Source organism: Pelodiscus sinensis, chromosome W (genome assembly GCF_052426305.1).
Source record: "Pelodiscus sinensis isolate ZL-2025 chromosome W, ASM5242630v1, whole genome shotgun sequence".
Classification (NCBI taxonomy): Eukaryota; Metazoa; Chordata; order Testudines; family Trionychidae; genus Pelodiscus; species Pelodiscus sinensis.
In genome coordinates, this window is record NC_143084.1 from 9,243,306 (window position 1) to 9,265,625 (window position 22,320).

The 22,320-nt window shown below is 51.3% G+C and overlaps 1 protein-coding gene across 1 annotated transcript; it reads left to right on the forward strand.

Moving 5' to 3' along the window:
* The first annotated feature begins 4,878 nt into the window (after positions 1 to 4,878).
* Positions 4,879 to 9,093, forward strand: LOC149520851 (uncharacterized). The gene is made up of 3 exons (XM_089775086.1): positions 4,879 to 5,136; positions 5,230 to 5,429; positions 7,385 to 9,093. The coding sequence occupies exons 1-3, from the start codon at positions 4,879 to 4,881 to the stop codon at positions 8,787 to 8,789; spliced, it is 1,863 nt and encodes a 620-aa protein (XP_089631212.1). The 3' UTR covers positions 8,790 to 9,093.
* The last annotated feature ends 13,227 nt before the right edge of the window (positions 9,094 to 22,320 follow it).

The window sequence follows — 22,320 nt, forward strand, 5'->3', positions numbered from 1 at the left end:
AAGGAGACCCCAAACCTGTATTGTTTGTAGCTATGCCCTGAACCAGGGCCTGGCCCCTCCTTGCTTTGAACTGCCAAACTGGGTGGCTGTGTCTACACTGGTACGATCTTGAATAAGTTCAGGAATAAGCTCTTTTGCACAACTGTTGTTGTAGACAGGCACCATGAATTTCTTGCACAAGAAAGCCCGATGGTTAAAATGGCCATCAGAGCTTTCTTGCGCAAGAGAGCGTCTACACTGGCACGGATGCTCTTGCGCAAAAGCACATTCCAGTGTAGACGCTCTCTTCTGGAAGAGTTTTTGCGCAAGAAGCTGCCGGTGTAGATGTAGCCACATGGTTGTTTGCAGCCCAGCCTGTAACCAGGCCTGGGCCACTGGTACTGTTTGTGTGCTACCTTGCCCTGCCCCAGGGCCAGGGCTCATTGTATGGTGATTGTTTGTTGCCCCACCCTGCCCTAGGGACAGGGCTCTCTGAACTGCTAGCCTGTCAAGGTTGCTTGGTTGCCTTGCCTGAACCAAGTCTGGGCTGTGTAACCCTTCTGCTGGATATGGCCGGCAGCAACCAGGGCCAGGTTCAATATCTAGGGATCCATCTCACATAGAACCAGCTCGAGCCCCCACCCAGTGATCTGGGAAATTCACGCACCCCTGGGCGCCTCTGAGAGGCAATGCTTCCCCACTCGCAAGCACTGAGTCTGAGTGTAGGAAAGAAACATTTAATGAAACAGAGAGAGAAGTCATACGGCATTAACTTGGGAAAATACCACAAACAGAGTTCATAACCCAAACATGAGCCAAGCGCCCCCCCCCCAGCCAAGAATCGCCCGAAGTCCAAAGAGTCCGACACCCCAAAAGTCTCTATCTCTGGTCTATGCCACCCAGAGTCCCAAAGTTCACCCGCAGGGTTTCACCTCCCAACCTGGGTAGAAATGGGGGTGGGGGGATAGATAGGGGGTACCTTACAGCACTCCACCACACTCCACCAGCTGTTTCATCCCACGCCACCGGACACTCTGCTGGGCACCTGCCGCCGCTCCTCGTCTGCTGCCACCGCTCCACGCCACACCACTGGGTGCCACGCCACGCCACGCCACTGGTCACCGCTTCTTGCTTGCCACCACACCACGCCGCTGGTTGCTGCTCCTCGCCTGCCGCTGCTCCACACTACGCCACTGCTCCACGCCTATCAGCCACGTTACACCACCAACCAGTGATTCCCACCAGCCACTCTGCTGGTTGCCACCACTTCACTGGCTGCAATGGGCCTGGCTCTCAGCCAAACCAGTGATTTCAGCTCTTTAGCCACCAGCTGGACTGGCAAAGGAATCCAGCTTTCACTGGCCTAGCAAAAGAAAAGACTTCTCAGAGAGTCTGCTTTAGGTCTGTCCTTAAAACAAAGGGGGAAAGGGGCAGGCTGGGTCAATCTTACAGCTCACACCTGACAAGTGTGATACAGGCTGACTCAAGCCCTTTAACCCTTCCCCACAGCTCAGTTCACTCAACTCTGGAAGGGGGGAGGCTTGTTCTTCTGAGACCTCGTACCATGATGGTGGTGTCTCTCCTGCAAGCACTGGTGTCATATTTTACAGTTCCCACATTTAGGGGTAGCATGATTAGTGACCCCCACAACAGCCCCAAATCATTTACAATTCTCCACATTCCATTCCAACACTGACCTTTCATCAGCCCTGGCTGAATGGGATTTACATAGCCACACCTCGGATTCTCTCCTGAGCAGTATTTACATGTCAACAGTTAACAGTTAATTACCTTGCAGAGCTAAACAACTGTAGCGGGCACACCCACCCCTCCTTTTAGTTGGCTGATAGCAAGCAGCAGTTCAGCCCCTGCTTACATGTTTATGCCTTACACTTAAATGAAAAAGACAGCTGGGAGTTTAAGGGCGTAGAATGCGTCAGCGATTTTGTACAACCCTTTGTAGACAAGCGTTTTAAGGACTACACTTTTATTGCTCATAACTGTAAAGGTTACGATTGTTACTTTATTCTGAGACAGCTGATTAAGGAAAAAATGCCCATCAGCCCCGTAACACAGGGCGGAAAACTTATGTGCGTCATGGTTACGAGCTTAAACATCAGGGCTACGTCTACACTGGCATGATTTTCAGGAAATGCTTTTAACGGAAAAGTTTTCCATTAAAAGCATTTTCGGAAAAGCGCGTCTAGATTGGCAGGACGCTTTTCCGCAAAAGCACTTTTTCCAGAAAAGCGTCCGTGGCCAATCTAGACGCGCTTTTCCACAAAAAAGCCCCGATCGTCATTTTCGCGATCGGGGCTTTTTTGCAGGAAACACTACTGTGCTGTCTACACTGGCCCTTTTCCGGAACAGTTTTCCGGAAAAAGACTTTTTCCCGAACAGGAGCAGCATAGTTTTTCCGGAAAAGCACTGATGATTTTACATTAGATCGTCAGTGCTTTTCCGGAAATTCAAGCGGCCAGTGTAGACAGCTGGCAAGTTTTTCCGGAAAAGCGGCTGATTTTCTGGAATAACTTGCCAGTGTAGACACAGCCCCCGTTTATAGATTCTTTAAATTTTCTACCCATGAAACTTAGCAAGTTACCCAAAGCTATGGGGTTCCAAGGAGTCAAGGGCTATTTTCCACATTTTTTTAACATGGCTGAAAATCAGTACCTTACATTAGCGTCAATCTGCATGGCCATGTACCAGTTTAACTTTTTACAGCTGCGAACCATAGCCCTGCTACCGTTAGACAAGTACCACAAGCAACAGAAGAGATATTCCAGGCCGGCCATTTAGTGGTTGCTGTATGTAGCTCACACAGAAAACATTTACATTCAACATGCTTTGCAGGGTGGGGAGCTTAAAGTGGGACCCTACTTTTTAGACAGTTATGCCGAGATAGCGGGTAAACCTACGGCCTTTGAATTTAACGGTTGGTTTTTTTATGGTTGCCCAGTTTGCTATTGTGAAAATGATTTCAACCCTTTGCTCAACGCGACCTACGGGCAGTTGTATCCCGTGGGGCACCCCGTTATTGTGTATAAGGATTTTGGGGACATCAGACAGTACTTTGGCATTGCTAAAGTTAAAGTGTACCCGCCGGAAGGGCTCTATTTCCCCGTTTTACCATACAGGACAGGTGGTAAACTCACCTTCCCCCTTTGTGCAGAAACAAAACAAAAGGAGCCTTGCACTCAGTCGGGAGGAGAGGGCTTTAACGGGGACTTGGTGCATGATAGAGCTGGTGGAGGCTTTAGACAAAGGGTACACGATTGCTGAGATTTATGAAGTCTGACACTTTAACAGCACATCAGACACTCTGTTTTCAGACTATATTAAAATGCACCTGAGACAAAAACAGGAAGCCTCGGGGTTCCCTCACTGGTGTACGGATGAAATTAAAAAAATACAGTATGTTAAAGAGTACTGGGAAAAAGAAGGCATGGGCCTACGCCTAAATAAGATTAAGGTAAATCCCACAAAAAGACAGATTTCAAAACTGTTTTTAAATTCCTTGTGGGGAAAATTTGGGCAGCGGACAAATTTGACTAACACCAGCATCGTGACGGACCCAGACGAGCGCTTCAAGTATGTTTTTGTGCCTTATTATGCTGTGTCATCGTGCGAGTTTATCGATGATGATGCGGTGGTGGTGTCGTGGAAATACGATAAGGAGCGCTGCACCCGTTCAAGCAAGACGAATGTATTCATCGTGTGCTTCACCACCGCCTAGAGCTTTACTGGCTCTTAGACCATTTACAATAGCGGTGTCTTTACCACGACACCGACTCTGTGATTTTTGTCAGTAAAGGAGGAGAGTAGAACTCGCCCTTAGGGGATTATCTAGGGGAGCTGACCAGCGAAATACCGGAGGGTGAGCACATCGTGGAGTTTGTGTCCGTGGGTCCTAAAATGTACGGGTAAAAACTATTCTACGGTCACACCTTCATGAAAGTAAAAGGCATCACACTCAACGCAGGAAACAGCAAAAACATTAATTTCGAAAGTTTAAAAGAGCTTGTCAGGGCTTACCCCACGGAAAACACTCCATGGGGTAACAAAGAGAGCGTGGTACGGCAGCTGGGGATAGTGAGGGTGAAAAAACATTGGCTGATAGAAACAAGGACTAAAAAAAACCCAAAAAGAGGTTTACGACAAAAGGGTCCTCGAAGAGGATTTTAAAACCTGGCTGTACGGGTACTGATTATGATGCAAAGCCCGCTTCGCTTTGTTCACCCCTTTTCCTGTCTGCTTTGCAGGCCTTTGAACTCTGGAAAAACCTTTTTTATAAAACAATTGTTAGAAAATGGGGATAAACTGTTATCGTGCATGCCTGAAAATATTGTATGGTGTTATAGCTGCTGGCAACCGCTGTATAAAGAGTTGCTGCAAAAATTTCCATGTATGACGTTTATGGAGGGGTTACCAGAGACTTTTAATGATGAACAACTGTTTCCTAGCAATAAAGCGAATATGGTGATTATAGATGACCTGATGGAGTCTGCTTCTGAAAGCGGTGAAATCGAAAAAGCCTTTACAAAATACGTACACCACAGAAACCTGAGCGTTACGTACATCGTGCAAAACATTTTTTGTCAGGGGAAAAAAAGCAGAACGATTAATTTAAATACTAAGTACATGGTTCTCTTTAAAAAAAACCCATGATAAACTGCAAATCACCACTCTGGCCCTCCAGATGTATCCCGGTAAAACACAGTTCTTTTTGGAGGCTTTTGAGGATGCTACCAAAAAACCTTACGGGTACCTGCTGGTGGATTTAAACGCTTCGACGCCTGAAACCTACAGTCTAAGAACAGGGCTCTTCCCCCCCCCCCCGACTGGCCCTGCGTACATGTCTTTAAAAAAGCTAATAAAAAAGAGCAGCCCCTCACAACCATGTCCAAGCACGTGCAGAGAAACCTGGCTCTTTTAAGGCTCCTCATAAAAGCCAAAGCACAGCAAAGAAAAGCTATTCTCTGCGTGACCTCCAATGACCTGGTAGCAGCCATCTCTGAAATAGTGCTCAACACTTTAAAGGGCAATGTCCCTCTGAAACCGCACCAAATAAGCGTGCTGAAAAAAAGCCGGGGGGTGATCAAAAAACTGAGCAATAAAAGCCTGTCCCTCAAAAAGAAGAAGCTAATTGTCAAGCAGGCGGGAGGCTTTATCGGCCCCTTGCTGAGCTTTGCCCTCCCTCTACTGTCAGGCCTGTTAACTAGCAGATAAAACAACCCTCCTCCCCCTCAGGAACAGAGAATGGAACACGCTGAAAAACTGTATCTGGTGCCTAGCTGTCAGCTGGACCAGCTGAAAGGCGCCTCAGGCAGGGAAGAAAGCATCAGAACCAATGCCGCTCAGCGGCTGGATTCGGAAATGAAAGACATTCTTCAAAGAACCGGCCTATCCGACTACAAGAAGGCGAAACTTTACGAAAGGGTCCTGCAAAGGTACCTGCTGTTGAACAGGCAGGGAGAAGCGGAAAAGACTAAAATAAGTCTCTTTCTCCCCGAGCACACAAGAGAAGTGCCAGAGGAAAATCATCCCCCTGAAGCCTCAGGAAGTCCCACGGACTTTGTGGTTAGGGACGTGTTGGAGGGGGTAAATCCTCGCTATAAAAAAAAAGCTGAAATATTGTTACATAAACTCGAGCAGCATAAAGACATTGCCTCTTGGACTGCTGACGGCTGCTTTGTGTACCGGGGGGCGGCCGTGGCCAGGTCTCACACGCTCGACTTAATTAGGGGAGTAACGGGGTCTTATTCTTTCGCTAACAAGAGGGCTCCTAGGGGGTGGCAGGCTTTTATGAAAGCCTTAGCAGAGCTAAACGCACCGACCTCCGTTGTGGGTCATGTTACCAATAAAGAATATTTAGAGCGTCTCAAAGTGGGGCTAGAGCCGTCCGAGGTCTTAAGTAACCCACCCCCGCTAAAAAGCCGAAAATCACATGGTTAAAGGTATAAAATAAAAAATGTAACCATGATTCAGCTTTATTTTAGTGTTTTATTAATGTGCCTCTTTAAACTGTAGAAACCATTTTCATATTTAGCTAGAAGCCATCTTGTATAACAGAAACCATTTCAGCTTTTCTCTTTGGCAGTAGACCAGAGTGAACTTTCTGTCACCCCGTGAGAAGAGGCCTACAGGATGGGCTATTGGAATGTGGATTGCAACTTCACCCTTTTATCTCCGCTTATTCCCTTGAATTCTGATGGCACTCTCACTTGCCAGGTTGCTGGACAAAACACCCAGGTTTTAGTGGACACAGGTGCTAGCAGGTCCACCCTCCAAGCGTCTTCTTTTTCTATCCCCCTTTCTAGTCAGGTTGTTAATGCTGTTGGTATTTCCAATCAAGTTGTACCTCACCCTGTTTCTAAACCTGTCCCTCTTGTACTAGGACCCATTTCAGCGCATCATTCCTTTCTCCTAAGTCCTACTTCCCCTGTGAATTTGTTAGGAAGGGATTTATTGTGCAGATTGCGCTGCACTATTTTCTGTACTCCTGATGGGGTTTATCTTGAGGTGCCTGCACAGAACCCGACAGGAGGCGGAGGACCTACTGCAGGGTCCTGACACTGTCCTATTCCCCTTAATTCCTGATTCAGATGCTGACCTTTTGTCCCAGGTCCCCAACTGTTTGTGGGCCGCCACCCCAGATGAAGTGGGCAGGATATCAGTGGATCCTGTTTACATTTCTGTTGACAAAACTAAGCGTCTGCCCCGTATTACTCAATACCCACTGAATCCTGCAGCTGATCTCTTGGCACAAGGTGTTCTTATTCACTGTACAAGTGAGTGTAACACCCCTATACTGCCTATAAAGAAACCGGGAAGGGACACCTATCGTTTCGTCCAGGACCTTCGAGCTATCAACGCTATTGTCATTTCTCAATTTCCTGTTGTGCCTAACCCGACCACTATTCTCTCCTCTATCCCACCTGATTCCACCCATTTTACCGTCGTTGATCTCTCCTCTGCCTTTTTCAGTGTTCCCCTCCACTCTGATTGCCAATATCTGAGGGTATGTCTACACTACCCCACTAGTTTGAACTAGCGGGGGTAATGTAGTCATCCGCACTTGCAAATGAAGCCCGGGATTTGAATTTCCCGGGCTTCATTTGCATGAAGCCGGCCGGCGCCATTTTTAAATGCCGGCTAGTTCGAACCCCGTGCCGCGCGGCTACACGCGGCACGGAGTAGCTAGTTCGGATTAGGCTTCTAATCCGAACTAGCTACTCCGTGCCGCATGTAGCCGCACGGCACGGGGTTCGAACTAGCCGGCATTTAAAAATGGCGGCGCCCGGCTTCATGCAAATGAAGCCCGGGAAATTCAAATCCTGGGCTTCATTTGCAAGTGCGGATGACTACATTAACCCCGCTAGTTCGAACTAGCGGGATAGTGTAGACATACCCTTACTGCTTTTACTTATAAAGGACAGCAATACTGCTGGACTGTTCTGCCACAAGGGTTTAGAGATTCTCCCACCCACTTTTCACAAATTCTACGGCAGGATCTCTCTGACATTACATTCCCTTCTGGCTCTACTCTTATTCAATATGTAGACGATTTGCTTCTTTGTAGCGCTTCCCTTGAGGCCTGCAGATCAGATTCTGTTGTACTTCTCACGGCTCTAGCTAATAAGGGTCATAAAGTGTCTAAACAAAAACTTCAGCTCTGCAAGCCCACAGTTCGGTATTTGGGCCATGACCTCTCGGCAGGGAGCCGTCACCTCTCTGCTGACAGAATCCAGGCAGTCCTTTCTGCCCCTAAGCCCACTACCCCTTCCCAAGTCCGCTCTTTCCTCGGTGTGGCTGGCTACTGCAGACAATGGATTCCTAACTTTTCTCAGCTAGCCAAACCGCTCCAGGAGCTCACCCGTAATGCTACCCCTTCTCCTATACCGTGGGGATCTCAGCAAGACACTGCTTTCTCGTCTCTGAAACAGGCCCTGGCTTCCGCTCTGGCTCTGGGCTTACCCGATTACTCCCGTCATTTCACTTTGTTCTGTCATGAAAAAGAAGGATGTGCTTTGGGTGTACTGGTGCAGAAACATGGTGATAAATACCGCCCTTTTGCTTATTACAGCACTTATCTTGACCCTGTTGCAGCCTCATTCCCCCCCTGCCTCCGTGCTGTTGCTGCGGCAGTGCGGATTTTAGAGCAAGCAGAACCTTTGGTTTTACAATCGCCTTTAACACTGGCTGTTCCTCATTCAGTGTCAGCATTACTCTTAAAGGGAAAAACCCAGCACCTTTCTAATGCCCATCTTGTTAAATATGAACGGCTTCTCTTTGCTTCTCCCAATGTCTCTGTAATTCGCTGTGACACTTTAAATCCCGCTACACTGCTCCCTGCACCCCACGAGGGGGAGCCTCATGACTGTTTGCAGGTTGTGCAAGCCATCACCTCTCCCAGACCAGACCTGTCTGAAATGCCTTTGGATAACCCTGATTTTATACTGTATACAGATGGTTCTTGCTTTTATAATTCTAGTGGAGTTTTAGTAGCAGGCTATGCAGTTTGTACTGTCTGGGATGTAGTGGGATCTGCCCCTCTACCTGCTGTTTCTTCCGCACAGGTAGCGGAATTAATGGCTCTCACAAGGGCTTGTCATATTGCTGCAGGAGCGTCTGCTACTATCTACACTGACTCCCGGTATGCCTTTGGGGTAGTCCATGATTTTGGTACGCTCTGGCAGCAGCGAGGTTTCCTTACTTCCTCTGGCCACTCTATAAAGAATGGACCTTATGTAGCCGTTGTACTTGATGCAGTTCTGTTAACAATAGCCAGAGCCCAGGGTAAAGTGTGAAGCTCATTCCTTTTCCTCTAATGAAGTTGCATTAGGGAACGATATGGCCGATCAGGCTGCTAAGGCAGCCGCCCTATGTCCTCCTCGGGCTGAAGCATTGTCCCCTTCTCTCCCACCACCGCCAGCTCCTTTGCCGTCTCCGTCGGAACTGGCCCTCCTGCAAGACCAAGCCCCAGAATCAGAAAAGCAGGAGTGGAGACGGGCAGGGTGCACCTTGCGCCCAGACCACTTGTGGTGCAGCTCTGATGGCCACATTGTTGCCCCAGTGGTCTTGCTACCTCACCTTGCCCCCGTGCTCCATGGATTGTCGCACGTTGGCAAAGGGGGGATGGTAGCAATCCTAAAGCAAAATTGGTTTGCTCCCAAATTCTCCCAAGCAGCCAAAGATTACTGTCTGGCTTGCCCTGTCTGCCAAGCCCACAACGTGGGTAAACCTGTAAAGACAGTTCCGGCAACCAGACCTCTGCCTTTGGGACCATTCCTGAATTTACAAATGGACTTTATTCAATTGCCTAAATGTCAATCCTTTGAATATGTGCTGGTTATTGTTTGCTTGTGTTCGGGATGGGTAGAAGCTTATCCCTGCAGGGAAGCTGATGCCATCACAGTGGCAAAGAGACTTCTAAACCATTACATCCCATCATGGGGAATGCCCCTTGTGATCTCCAGTGATAGAGGCACCCACTTTACTGGACAGATTGTTCAAAATCTGGCAAAGTACTACTCTATCCGACAAGCGCTGCACTGCCCGCGACACCTGGAGAGCGCAGGAGCAGTAGAGACGAAACGGGATTCTAAAGAATAAACTTGCTAAGATATGTGAGGACTCGGGCTTAACATGGGTAGAAGCTCTCCCAATTGCCCTAATGAGCATGAGAGCCACTCCTAATCGGAAAACTGGACTCAGTCCACATGAAATTGCATGTGGCCGGCCCATGAGACTGTTGAACAGCCCAGACATTGACCTGGCTGATCCCACGCTTGTTAAAGGAAGCATAGTCAAGTATTGTCAGGAACTTATGAGGTGTGTACAGTCCTATCATTCACAGGTTAAGGACGCCTTCCAGGAGGCCCCGACTGAGCCGTGCCTTAAACTACAACCAGGAGACTGGGTTTGTGTGAAGATTCACCAGCGGAAGACTGCCCTGGAACCCAGGTGGAAGGGTCCCTACCAAGTCCTTCTGACCACCCGTACTGCTGTAAAGTGCGAGAGATTGCCCACCTGGATCCACGCCTCCCACTGCAAATTGGTTCCAACCCCTACAGAGATTGGCCCCAACAGGAATCACCGCAGACCTGGTACTAGAAACCCAGGTCCAGAAGTAGACGGGGATCAGCGCAGGCTTGGTACCGGCAATCCAGGCCCAGAAGCAGGCGATCCTGAAAGACCGAGGCCAAGGTACCAGCTGCGGCCCAGAAGAACCTGCCAGCAATAGGTGAAGCAAACTACGAAGTCCTGAAGAACAGCCAGCATGAGGCTGGACAAACAATTCATGCTAACTTATGCTTAATCTTGTTTTTAAAACTAGCAGTTATAACCTATATGGTTCAAATGTGTTTATGCTTTTAATGAACCAAGTTGCCCAGGAATTTAATCCCACAGGTTGCTGGATATGTGCTCACAGCCCTGTACATTCAGAAGGAGGCATCCCAATGATTCCAGTCCCACTGAACAACACTCAAATGAATGGCACACTGTTTAGTGAACTAAGCCAAATGATACTTGGCAGGATAAAGGGTTCACTAACCCAGGGTATATCCGCCTAGCCCTGACCCCAATTGGAGAACAGTGTTGGACATGTAATGGTTCCGGAGCCAGGGTGGGAAAAAGCAGGTGTGAGATAAGCATTGTTCAGAATGGGGTATGGTACAGAAATAACACCTGGGAGAAAAACAAAGGCCCTTATGACTTCGGAATCGATGGATATTATTTGCAGTGGATGATGGAGCCCTAATGCCATAAAACCTTAACAGCAAAGGTTGGCCATTACTTCATATGTGGCCATTGGACATACAAAACACTGCCCAAGGATTGGAGTGGGACCTGTTAAATTGGGGCAGCCTTCCCAGCCATTCGAATCACTAACTGCCTCCCTGGTACTAGAATCCGAAACTACCGAGAGATAACAGAAACACAGCGGTTTTGGGGAATTATGTTCCCAGGATTGGGTGTGGCCTATGCAGTAAGAGAAATTCGGAGGCTGGAAGTAGCTTTTGAGAAAGTAGCTAATGCCACAACCAAAGCTCTCCGAGCCATTAATAAGGAGCTAGGAGAAGTGAGACAAATGGTTCTCCAGAACTGGATGGCCCTAGACTACATCCTAGCTAGTAAGGGTTTGTGCCTTAGTAAGAAGAGAATGCTGTGGGTATATCACTGACACCAGCAAGGAAGTGGAGGAAGATGCCTCAGTGATTGAAAGAACTGTGGAAAGCCTAAGGCAGGAGGAAGACTGGACCCTCTGGGGTTGGTTGGGAGGCTGGTTTGGACATGTGGGAACTTGGATTTTGCAAAGAGTAGTTTTAGTACTGGCTATATTCTTTTGTGTTTATTGCTGTTTCTTGTTAATCAAATGCTGTATTTCTTGTAGTCTGAAAAACACAAGACAGACCCTTACCAAAGGGAATGTGGAAGTAATGATGTTAAAATAGGATGAGCAGAGAAAGGAACAAGAAATGTACGTAAATACTTAGATGGAAATGGAGGTATAAAATGGTTTCAAAGTTAGCCTTTAAAAGGCTAAAAGGGAGGAGTTGTAGAAACTATTTTCATATTTAGCTAGAAGCCATCTTGTATAACAGAAACCATTTCAGCTTTTCTCTTTGGCACGTAGACCAGAGTGAACTTTCTGTCACCCCGTGAGAAGAGGCCTACAGGATGGGCTATTGGTATGTGTTAATTGGGCTGGTTGGGACAGGAGATGTACTCCCTCGTACCTGTCTGCCATCTTGTTGATAAGGCTTTGTTTTTCCAAGTTTAATTGAGGATTTCTGTAATTGGATGCCCTGACAGACTGTTTGGCTAAGGGTATAAAGATACTAGGATTGATTGTATTAGCAGCCTTACTGGGCCCGGCTCTGCTGTGACCACGGTTGGCTCACTTGGCTTTACTGATCAATAAAGCTGTCTGTCTTGTCGTGAGTTTTGTCGAAGCAAAGGCCTCACTTAGTTTAGGCAGCTAAACAAACACGTCTGGACATGCTGAAACACGCTCGACACAAGGTTGGGACCCCGTGGTGTTTTTCCTTTTACAACCCGCATCACCATGCAATCGTTTTCCGGTAAATCATTAGAGTACAATTTCAAAATCTGATCAAAAGATAAACCCCTAGCACGTTTCTTTAAAAAAATATATACAATGATAACCACAGGTCACAGCTAAAGGATCCTGTAGTTGACTCTGCTGAAACACAACCCGGTTAGAGTTATGGTTTAAGAAAGTCATTTTTTCCCTAAAGCTATTATGGCTGTCTGGGGGAAAACCACAGGAATCAAAAAACTCCCCAGGCCCCCGCTTTGGTAAGTAAAGGGCCAGCCAATGTCCCCCAGGCAAATGATGGGGGTGTGTGTTAATGATAAGCCCCTCAGGCCTTTTGGACACGCAGCCCGCTGGGAGCATGTCACTAGGGAAAACATCTAAAAATGAAGGGTCCTTTGATAAAAAACATATTATCTGTCCTGTGTTCATCGTTATATATAGTCAAACAGGACGTTTCTTCTGTGGTTCACTTCCAGCACGTTGTCAAACACTCCATATACTATCATGTTAATCGTGGAGGGTAGTGCCGTAGCAAACCGAATCTCCGCTCTCAGGTTGCCAGTTTTAATCAGGGAATAATGGTCAGCACACTCCTGGTCCAGGGTCAGGTCAAAAGCAAAGAGCATGTAACCCTGGGCAAATTCATCACGGTCTATCAAGAGTGCAAGGTCTTTTCCATATTTCCCTGATGCCTGCATCAGTTGCATGTACTCCCTCACGCAGTTTCCTTTCTCAAAATCAGGCTGCAGCGGTTTAGCCGGCGCCTGTTCGCCGTCCACATATAAGGCCACAAAATTAATGTTATAATGTTTAAAGTTAAAAGGGTTTTTAACGTAACTGCCACTGAAGGCATCATTATCTACAAAGCCAATCACAAGCTGTTTGGGTAGCTGCCCCAGAAAGATTTTCCTGGTTACTGACACGACTACCAGCCAGTATGCTAAACGCTTTTATGCCCACGCAGTCTACCGGGTACTTAGCGTTAGCAGTCATGAGCGCCTCCGCATGCCCCAAGCAAACCCCTGGCATCACTTTTACCTGCTTTACAAACAGGGATGCTGAAATAATATGCCCTTTATAATTATCGGCGGCGTTCCCGCTCATGAGGCAGAAAGCATCTTTGCTACACGTGAGTTTAATTTTCAAGTCCACCCCATTCAGCAAAAGCTTTTCTTGAAAAAACAAATCGCTGTGTAGAGACCCCAGCAAATCCAGCTTTCTGCTGCCGCTGGTTAGTCTGGCCCGGTGCACAAAGCCTTCGTTATGCGCTCTCCCCCAATGCGGTGCTTTCATGGAGCCCCAATCTGTCTTTCTGAAACCTGCCCTCAGAAAACTGCGTCTTGAGAGCGCCGTGGCTGTAGTTCAAAATCAACTCTATCAAGGCTCTGTAAGGGTAATAGTTGTTGCTCTGGCTGATCAGACGGTCACCTAACGTGACATCCAGCTGATTAAAAAGGGTGGCAATGGGGTAATTTGCTAGCACCACCTGTTCGTTGTCATCACCAAGGTCTGAGCCATCTGCTTTTACCACCTTGCAACACACATGCAGTAAGGTGTTATTGAAATCCAAGTAATGATCTCAGTGTCCGGCAATAAAAAATTCTAGGGAGGCATTCACCGTTAAAGTGGACAGGGGAGGGAGCTCCACGTAGAAACTGTTCTCAATGCTGGTTTGCGTGAGGGCTATTTGAAAGAGAACAAGCTCTGACTTGGTGCATTCTTGGGAACCACAATGAATAAAAGACATTTTAAAATACAGGCAGTCCCCGTCTTACACGGATCCGACTTTGTCGGATCCGCAGTAACCAACGGGGTTTGCTCCCCGGCTCCCTGGTCTGCTGGAGCCCAACAGACCAGGGAGACGGGGAGCAAAGCCTCTGAGGACGCCGGCAGCGGGACAGCCGCGGCGCGTCTGGGCTGTCCGCTGCCCACGTGCTCTGCGGCTTTGCTCCACGTCTCCCTGGTTTGCGAGACCAGCAGACCAGGGAGACGAGGAGCAAAGCCTCGGAGGATGCTGGCAGCGGGACAGCCGCGGCGCGTCTGGGCTGTCCATTGTCCGCGTGCTCCGCGGCTTTGCTCCCCGTCTCCCTGGTCTGCTGGTCTCGCAAACCAGGGAAACGTGGAGCAAAGCCGCAGAGCACGCGGGCAGCGGACAGCCCAGACGCGCCGCGGCTGTCCCGCTGCCGGCGTCCTCAGAGGCTTTGCTCCCCATCTCCCTGGTCTGCTGGTCTCCAGCAGACCAGGGAGACGCGGAGCAAAGCCGCGGAGGACCCAGGCGGCGGGACCGCGGTGCGTCTCAGTCCGCCGCCCACGTCTCCCTGGTCTGCTGGGGGGGGGGGGGGGCGCAGCTAGTACGCCCCCCCCCCAGCAGACCAGGCTTTTCTCTGTTTCTCCGGATGCCTGTGGTAGAGCAGCTGGGGTGCTGCCGGTTGGTCCCGCAGCGCCGCTCTGGGCGCTACTGGACCAACCCGGCAGCACCCCAGCTGCTCTGCCCCAGGCGTCCTGATTCAGCCACTGCTGGTCAGTTTCAGCAGTGGCTGAATCAGGACGCCTGGGGCAGAGCAGCTGGGGTGCTGCTGGGTTGGTCCAGTAGCGCCGAGGAGCGGCGCTACTGGACCAACCCAGCAGCACCCCAGCTGCTCTGCCCCAGGCGTCCCCAAGTCATCCTCTGCTGAAACTGACCAGCACTGACTACAGGAAGCCCGAGGCAGAGTTGCTCTGCCCCGGGCTTCCTGGAATCAGCCGCTGATCAGTTTCAGCAGCGGCTGAATCTGGACACCAGTTCCGACTTACATATAGATTCAACTTAAGAACAAACCTACAGTCCCTATCTTGTACGTAACCCGGGGACTGCCTGTATATACCTTTTGCCGCGGGGGACAGGGCTCTGTCTCTTCTTAGGATGAATTTTAGATCTGTGGCCGAGGCGTCTTCCCGTCGCCTTTTTTATTTTAAAGGGCCTGGGGGGCCCAGTGAATGGGGGTTGTGTCGCGGCTCTTTTTCGCCTCATCACCGCTAACCCCAAGGCTTCCTGGGGTCTGATTTTGTTCATGACGGCGCTGGTCACGTGGCTCACCACGTCCTTGGTTATGTTTTTGGAAGCGGTTTTCATGTGGGGTTTAATTATTTCAAAACCTCTTCTCAACAGGGGGACGGCTTTTCTAAAAAGACTGCGGAATATCCCGCCTAAACCGGCCCCGTACATGACGGGTAATCCGTGATACCCTGGCAGAGCATAACCCTCCTGGGCTTTATAGTAGTTTCTATACACAGCGGGGTCCCCGAGGTTTTACACGCTCCTCATTCCTCCACTTTCCTGGGTCGCAGATGTAGTTTAACAATCACCTTTCCAAAACTAAATGAAACGTTTTTATTTTGATCTGTCTTTATTTCGATGGTAACGGTCCCGATGTGGTGCTTGCTCACAGGCACGTAATGCGGCTTGTCATAGGTGAGGGTGACAAATTCGTTATTGCTGCCTTGGGCAGGGACACAGCGCAACAGCGGCACGTAGTGGTCTCCCACTAACTGATGTTCCACTATGTCCGTATAAAGAGTTGAATCCCCCCGTCATGTCGGCGGGGTGCGGCGCCACCTTACAAGGCTGGTTCGGAATCACCCCCAAGATCACCTCCAACTCCTCCTGTGTGGAAAAATAAGACTTCCGCCAGCGGTTTTTAACCAAACCCGCCTGGTCACCGGGTTGTAAACGAGACGCGCGGCCTGGTTCTCAGCCTGTTTGTGATGGTCTCATTGATGGCCTCTACTAAATGTTGAACGGATGAATAATAACCAGGCTGCATTGTGAGACGTTGGATTTCTTTTTCTGAGGCTATCATAAGCGGGGCCTCATAAGAGAGGGTGTTCCACAAATGACAATAATGAATTTCGGATAAAGCGACTTCCCAGCTGCCATTCAAATGTAAAGGTTTGGCCAGCTGTATTGTAAAGTTGGAACTAGTGTTCTGTGGGGAAACTGTCACGGAGGCATTGCTGGGTAAGGTAACGTAAATGCCCCCTTCGGTCATTTTTTCCCCCCCCTTCCCTGTATTAAAGGTCTAGGACATGAGCCGCTTTAACCCAGCTGTTGAATTTTTCAGGCCACCCTTTCCATTTCACCAAAAAAAGTTCATTTCTACCCCTGCCTTTTTTTGCTAGAATTTTTTCTATCCTGTAAAGGTGGTCCTGGTTAGGGTTTACTTTTTGTAATTCATCGGGATAAAAAGACCCCGTTACTTTTTCTTCTCCGCAATCTTTTAACGTGTACACAGGTCTTGGCCCTCATGATAAAACGCCGGTCACGATAAATCTCTCGTCCATAAAGGTCTGCTCGTAGCCCTTTTCAAAAAACCCCTTTGTTTTAGAGACCCTCGGGTGGTCTCCTTTTTTAAAAAGCGCCTGCAGGGTCTTTATTTTAAAACTATCCTCGTAGATTGTTTTCCACACGCTCAGCGCGTTAGCGCACATCACGTTGATGGGGCACCTTCTTATAGTCCTGTGATAACTTCTGTTGTACCCGTGTATGAAGGCTTGCAACACATCAGTGTATCGAAAGGTGTTATGGGTCGTAAAATATCTCCATCTTTGATTTCAGAGTTCTGTTAAACCTCTCCACCACCCCCGCCTTGACTTCGTTATTGGTAACAAAATGGCGTACTGCATGCTGCTTTAGTAAAGTCTTTAAAGCCTTGTTTAAAACTGTTTTAAAAGCCTTAGCGACTTCGGCCCCGGTTTTGTTCTTTAGTGATACCGTCCAGGCGTATTTAGACAGAATGTCTATCACCGTTAAAATATATTTACAGTCATCGTTGTGACCGGCATAGGGCGTCATGTCAACCAAATCCGCTTGCCATTGCGTGTCCACGTCAGACACCACGGTTTTATTTCTTTTAAATATAATTCTTGCTGGCTTATGTAAAGCGTAAGCATCTTGGTCCGCGAGCCAGGCAGCGACCTGTTTTTTATTCAAAGTACTGCGGCACCTTTTAGTGGCTCGATATAGGGGTGTTACGCCCCAAAAACTACCGGCTTCCTCGGTAGAATAATAAACCACTTTTAGCAAGTTGCCCATGTCTAAACCCCCTCCGCTTACTTTAAAAAGCCCATATACACAAGCGTGGATCTCGCTTTTGTTTTATTGAATACATAAACATTTTGGCTTCTAGGCCTACAAACATACAGAACGTATTTTAATCAAAAGACAGCTTTTTTGGGGGGACCCCGTAGCCTGACGCGTAAAGAGTGTCGGGATTGATTCTACAAACCTTTCTGCACGCCAAACAGCCAGCCTTTATCATCATCTTCTCTGACAGGTTTATCAGCTACATCACGGGGTCTGAGCTCTCTGCTACCTCTCTGTTTTGATAACTTGTGTTACGGTTTCGGAGGTCACGTTCAGCTTATTCCATTTGTGCCCTTCGGCTATAATTATGTACAGGACCCACACAACATCCAAGTTAGAAGCAATACGTCTAAGTTGGTAAAACTCCTCTGAGTGGTTCCAAAACAGAACGTTAAGGTTTACCGGGTTGGGGTATTTTTCTGCACATGGTGCACAGGTATCAAACATCACCTTTTTCAAACAATGGTAGAAGACTTTTACTATAATGGCTCTAACAATGTTGTCCATGACAATCTCTCCCTCGTCCTGCTTGTTTTCTCTGGTGCTTTTTTTTTCCCTCTGTGTTCATGCAAAAGCAGCAGGTACATACCACGGCTATCCCCGTCCAAGTCCCATTGTCTTCATCCTCTGAAGAGGTGAGCTATCACAAACAGAAAAAAAAAAAAAAAGTCACATCTCACTTTTTTTGTGGCCGTCGTTTTACCACAAAAATAAATCATTTTACCTCAACCATCCCATCGCCCGTGTCATAACCCATATCGCCATCTGAACCGGTTGCGCCATCGGGTACCTAATATTGAGCACAAGTTTTAAATCCTGTTGTCTAGACCCATATTTCATTTCTCTCAAATACAATAAAAGTTGCTTTTACCTACTCCTGCTCTTCTGCCTCTTCGCCCGGTGCCGGCGTGGTTATTTGGCCCTCAGCCACCATCGGGTGATTTTCCTTATTGCTCTCCCTGGCCCGCGTCTCGGGTCCCATGTCCTCCTACACGTTTTCGTCATCTTCTTCCTCGGGGACCATCGCCTCGTATGTGTTCTCTTCTGCTTTCTCTGGACCCGCTACCTCGTGTGTGTTCTCTCCTTCTACAGCGCTTACCTATAAAAACATAACATTTGTATAATGCGCAAATAACTGTCCACATTTTGCTATAAAGTGATACAAATCGGCTTACCGCTGTCTCCGGTTCTTCATCCGTGTGGCGGGGCCCCGCCCGCCTGCCCTCATACATACAAGGCCCCTGGCCTGAGTCCACAATACAGTTTGTAGCTGGCCCTTTAAACAAGGCCAAGGCCTGAGTCCACACCACGGTCTATAGGCCTGAGTCCACACCACGGTCTATAGCTGGCCCCTTAAGCAAGGCCTAGCCCCTCCGGCCTGAGTCCACAACGCAGTTCAGGGGTTGTAGCGGGGCACACCCCTGGGTAGGGGGACCCGGGCCCACCCTACTCCACCGGGTCCCAGCCCAGGGCCCTGTGAGCAACCGGTAACGGGTCACTCCCTCGGCAGGGCAGTCCGGCCGAAACGCGCTGAGGTTCTCTGGGCGGGAGAGGCGGCTCCCACTCCTGCCCTGGGCCACTTCCTACCCAGTCCCCGGGGGTGCCTTCACCTGTACCTGCCCAGCTGGCTGCGAGCTCCATGCCGGCATCCCCTCAGTCAGTAGTCCCGGGGTTGCCCCAACACGCCTCCGCATCCCTTTAGGCCTCTCCTGGCGTCCCCGGCAACAGCTGAGTGGGAGCTCCCTGCCCTGGTCCTTCTCCTCCGTCTGTCTCCCCCGACTGAGTCCTTCCCCAGGCTTTTATAGCCCCGCTGCAGCCCGGGCATGCTCGGTAGAGCTGTGGGGGAGGGGCCTCTGCAGCCAGGTAACCCTGGCTGGGCCCTGCAGGTTCAGTGCGGGGCTGCCTCGCCCCGTCACACACCCTCCCCCTTAAGAGGGTCGGCGATGGGGTTTCGGCCGACCCCTCTTCACTCATCCTTGAAAAAAAGTCTGCGTTAGTATGGGCTTTTCCCGGCCGATGCGCTACCTGGAAAGCGAATGGTTGTAATGCTAAGTGCCAACGCATGATCCGCGCATTTGAGTCTTCCATGGCCTGGAGCCATCTCAGGGGGGCATGGTCAGTCACTAAAGTAAACGGGCTCCCCAACAGGTAATATCTTAGGGTATGTCTACACTACAGTTAATTCGAACTAAGCTAATTCAAACTAACACGTCTAGAACTAAAAACTAGTTCGAATTAGCGTTTTGCTAATTCGAACTAGCGCATCCACACTGATTGGACGCAGGGGGGCATTTAAGGGCAGCTGAAACAGGTTCTGGCAGGGCATCAGGTCAGTAGTTGCTTTGTGTGGCTGCTGTCTGAGGCTATCTGAGGCTCGTGCTTAAAGGGACCCCCCCCCGACAGCCAGTTCTCAGCTTTTCCTGCTTCCTTGCCAACCTCGCCGAGGGACAGCAAAGCATTGGTCTCTGTACCCGTGCTTCCCTTCGGGGAACGCCGCCGCAGGTGGCAACATGGAGCCAGAGCTCACCCTGCACCTACTGGTGCACTTTCTGGACTTGCTGCTGCAAGCCTGCCACCAATGGCTCGAGGCTGCCTGGCACCTCCTGGTGCACGTTAGCCCCCTGCCTCTCCACCTGGCCACCCTGGGGGCCGTGGAGGAGCCGTGGCGGTGCCCCGGCACCGGCGTGCCCCGCCGCGTCTGGCGTCTGGACACCAGCACCGACTGGTGGGACCGCATCGTCCTGGAGCGCTGGGAAGACCGACAGTGGACCCAGAACTTCAGGAGGAGGAGGGACACCTTCCTGGAGCTCTGCCAGTGGCTCGCCCCTGCTCTGCGCAGAAGGGACACTCGCATGAGGCCCGCCATCCCCCTCCAGAAGCGGGTGGCCATCGCCCTCTGGAAGCTCTCCACGCCGGACAGCTACCGATCCGTCGGGAACCAGTTCGGCGTGGGGAGATCCACCGTCGGAGCGGTGCTCATGCAGGTATGGCACTCGTTGGCCACTGCGCCGGGGGGGGGGGGGGGGGGGGGGGGGAATGGGCCGCCCCAGGGACAAAGGGGGGGCAGGAAGAGGCGAACGCGCCCCGCACCGGAGGGGTCGGTCTGTCCCGGCTGTACTACATGCCGCCAGATAGGTTGCTTCCGGGAGTGGGGCGCGGGGCACTGGCAGGGCACGAGCACTCCCAGCCACCCGGGCGCCCCACTGATTGGCGCTTTGCTGTGTCTCGCTCCGCAGGTGGTCAAGGCCATCAATCAGGTGCTGCTCTGCAGGGTGGTCCGCCTCGCCGACCCGGACGCCGTCATCCGGGAATTCGGCACCCTCGGCTTCCCCAACTGCGGGGGGACCATCAACGGGACGCACATCCCCATCCGTGCCCCGGAACACCAGGCGTCCCGTTACGTGAACCGCAAGGGGTACTTCTCCGCGATCCTGCAGGCTGTGTGAGACCACCGGGGACAGTTCACGGACATTAATGTGGGCTGGTCCGGCAAAGCACACGACGGCCGGGTGTACCGCAACTCCTCCGTGTGCCAGCGGCTGCAGGCCGGGACCTTCTTCCCCGACCGCCACATCAGGGTCAGGGACATGGACATGCCCGTGTGCCTGGTGGGGGATGCCGCCTACCCACTGCAGCCCTGGCTCATGAAGCCCTACATGGGGCACCTCAATCCCTCCCGCCAGGCCTTCAATGCCAGGCTGACCAGGGCCCACATCGTGGTGGAGGGGGCCTTCGGGCAACTGAAAGCCCGCTTTCGATGCCTCCTCACCCGTCTGGACCTGGCCGAGCACAACATCCCTCCCGTGGTGGCAGCATGTTGTGTGCTCCACAATGTGTGTGAGCGAAAGGGGGAGGCTTTCCTGCCAGCCTGGATGGCTGAGGCTGACCGCATGGCTGGACACTACGGTCAGCCCCGCGCCGCCGCCGTCCGGGAAGCCCAGCGGGGGGCTGTCCGCATCCGGGAAGCCCTGCGGGAGAGCTTCCAGGTGGAGGAGGAGGACTGACCTCTCCCTTGCATGCCCCACTGGGGCCTTCTTCCACCCTACCCCCTTCCCCTCCCTACCTACTGTCAAATAAAGACACCTGTTTTTCAAACAAAAACGTCTGTTTATTTCACAGAACTGGGGTGGGGGAAGGGAGGAATGAGGGTGGGAAAGGGGAGGGGGAAACCTGGGGGGAGGGAGCTGGAAGGGGAGGGGAGGGGAGGGGAGGGGAGGGAGGGAAAGGAAAGCTCAGGGGTGGGAGTCTGGCTGCCTCTCCCGTCTCGCCACACTGCGGGTCCAGGGGCGTCGGTGGGGAATGGTTGTGGAGGGTGGGGCAGGAGGGACGGGGGGTGTGGAGGAAGCAGGAGGGGGAGCTGGGGGAGCAGCAGGGGGAGCAGGAGGAAATGGGAAGCAGTCGAGCAAGCTCTGGAGGTGGCCTCGCAGGGCACGGCCCTGCTCCTCCAGGGCCTCCAAACTCCTCCGGCGCAGCCTCAGGTCCTCCTGGACCCAGTGGTCCTGGAGACGGAGCTGTTGTTCCAGGAACTGGAGGTGCCACCTCTGGTACTCCTCCTGGTTCCTGGCTCTCCTGCTTGCCCAGGCACGGGCAGCTGCTGCAGGCGGGGTGGTGCGCCCTGCAGGCCCAGGTGCTGCGGCTGTGGTGCAACAAGAACAGCGGTCAATTACCCCAGGGGCCCAGGTGTGTGAAACCCAGCTCCCCTCTGCAAGGCCAGGGCCCCTGCAGGATCCCCAGCTGCTGCTCCATGGTGGGCAAGGCCCAGGCGCACGGTCCCGGGGCTCCCTCTCGCCCCAGCCCCCCGTACACATAAGGGGAGCACGATGGTACTCACAGGTAGACGCCTCCCCGGCCTCGGACGACACCGGCGAGCGGCTCTGTGGGGTGCCTCAGGGGTCCCAGGTCCTGGGCAGGCTGACGGCAGGCTCCTGGCTCTCGGAGCCCTCCTCCTCCTCCTCCTCAGTCTCTTGCAGCGGTCCCTCTGCCCCGGGGTCTATCACGGCCCAGGGGGCAGGGACGGCATGAGCCCCCAGGAGGCAGTCCAGACCGTGGAAGTGGGGGCAGGCCTCTGGGTCGGCCCCTGGCAGGCAGGCCTGGGAGTAGGACTGCCGCAGGTCTTTGATTTTGCGGCGCACCTGCTCCTGGCTGCGCTGGT

What these genes read in the sequence shown, in the direction of transcription:
- LOC149520851 (XM_089775086.1), top strand. Translation starts at nt 4,879, where the DNA reads ATGTCCAAGCACGTGCAGAGAAACCTGGCTCTTTTAAGGCTCCTCATA. An exon ending in AGAAGCTAATTGTCAAGCAG is followed by an intron (nt 5,137 to 5,229) that starts GCGGGAGGCTTT and finishes CCTCCCCCTCAG; the next exon opens with GAACAGAGAATGGAACACGC. An exon ending in TACGAAAGGGTCCTGCAAAG is followed by an intron (nt 5,430 to 7,384) that starts GTACCTGCTGTT and finishes GGGATAGTGTAG; the next exon opens with ACATACCCTTACTGCTTTTA.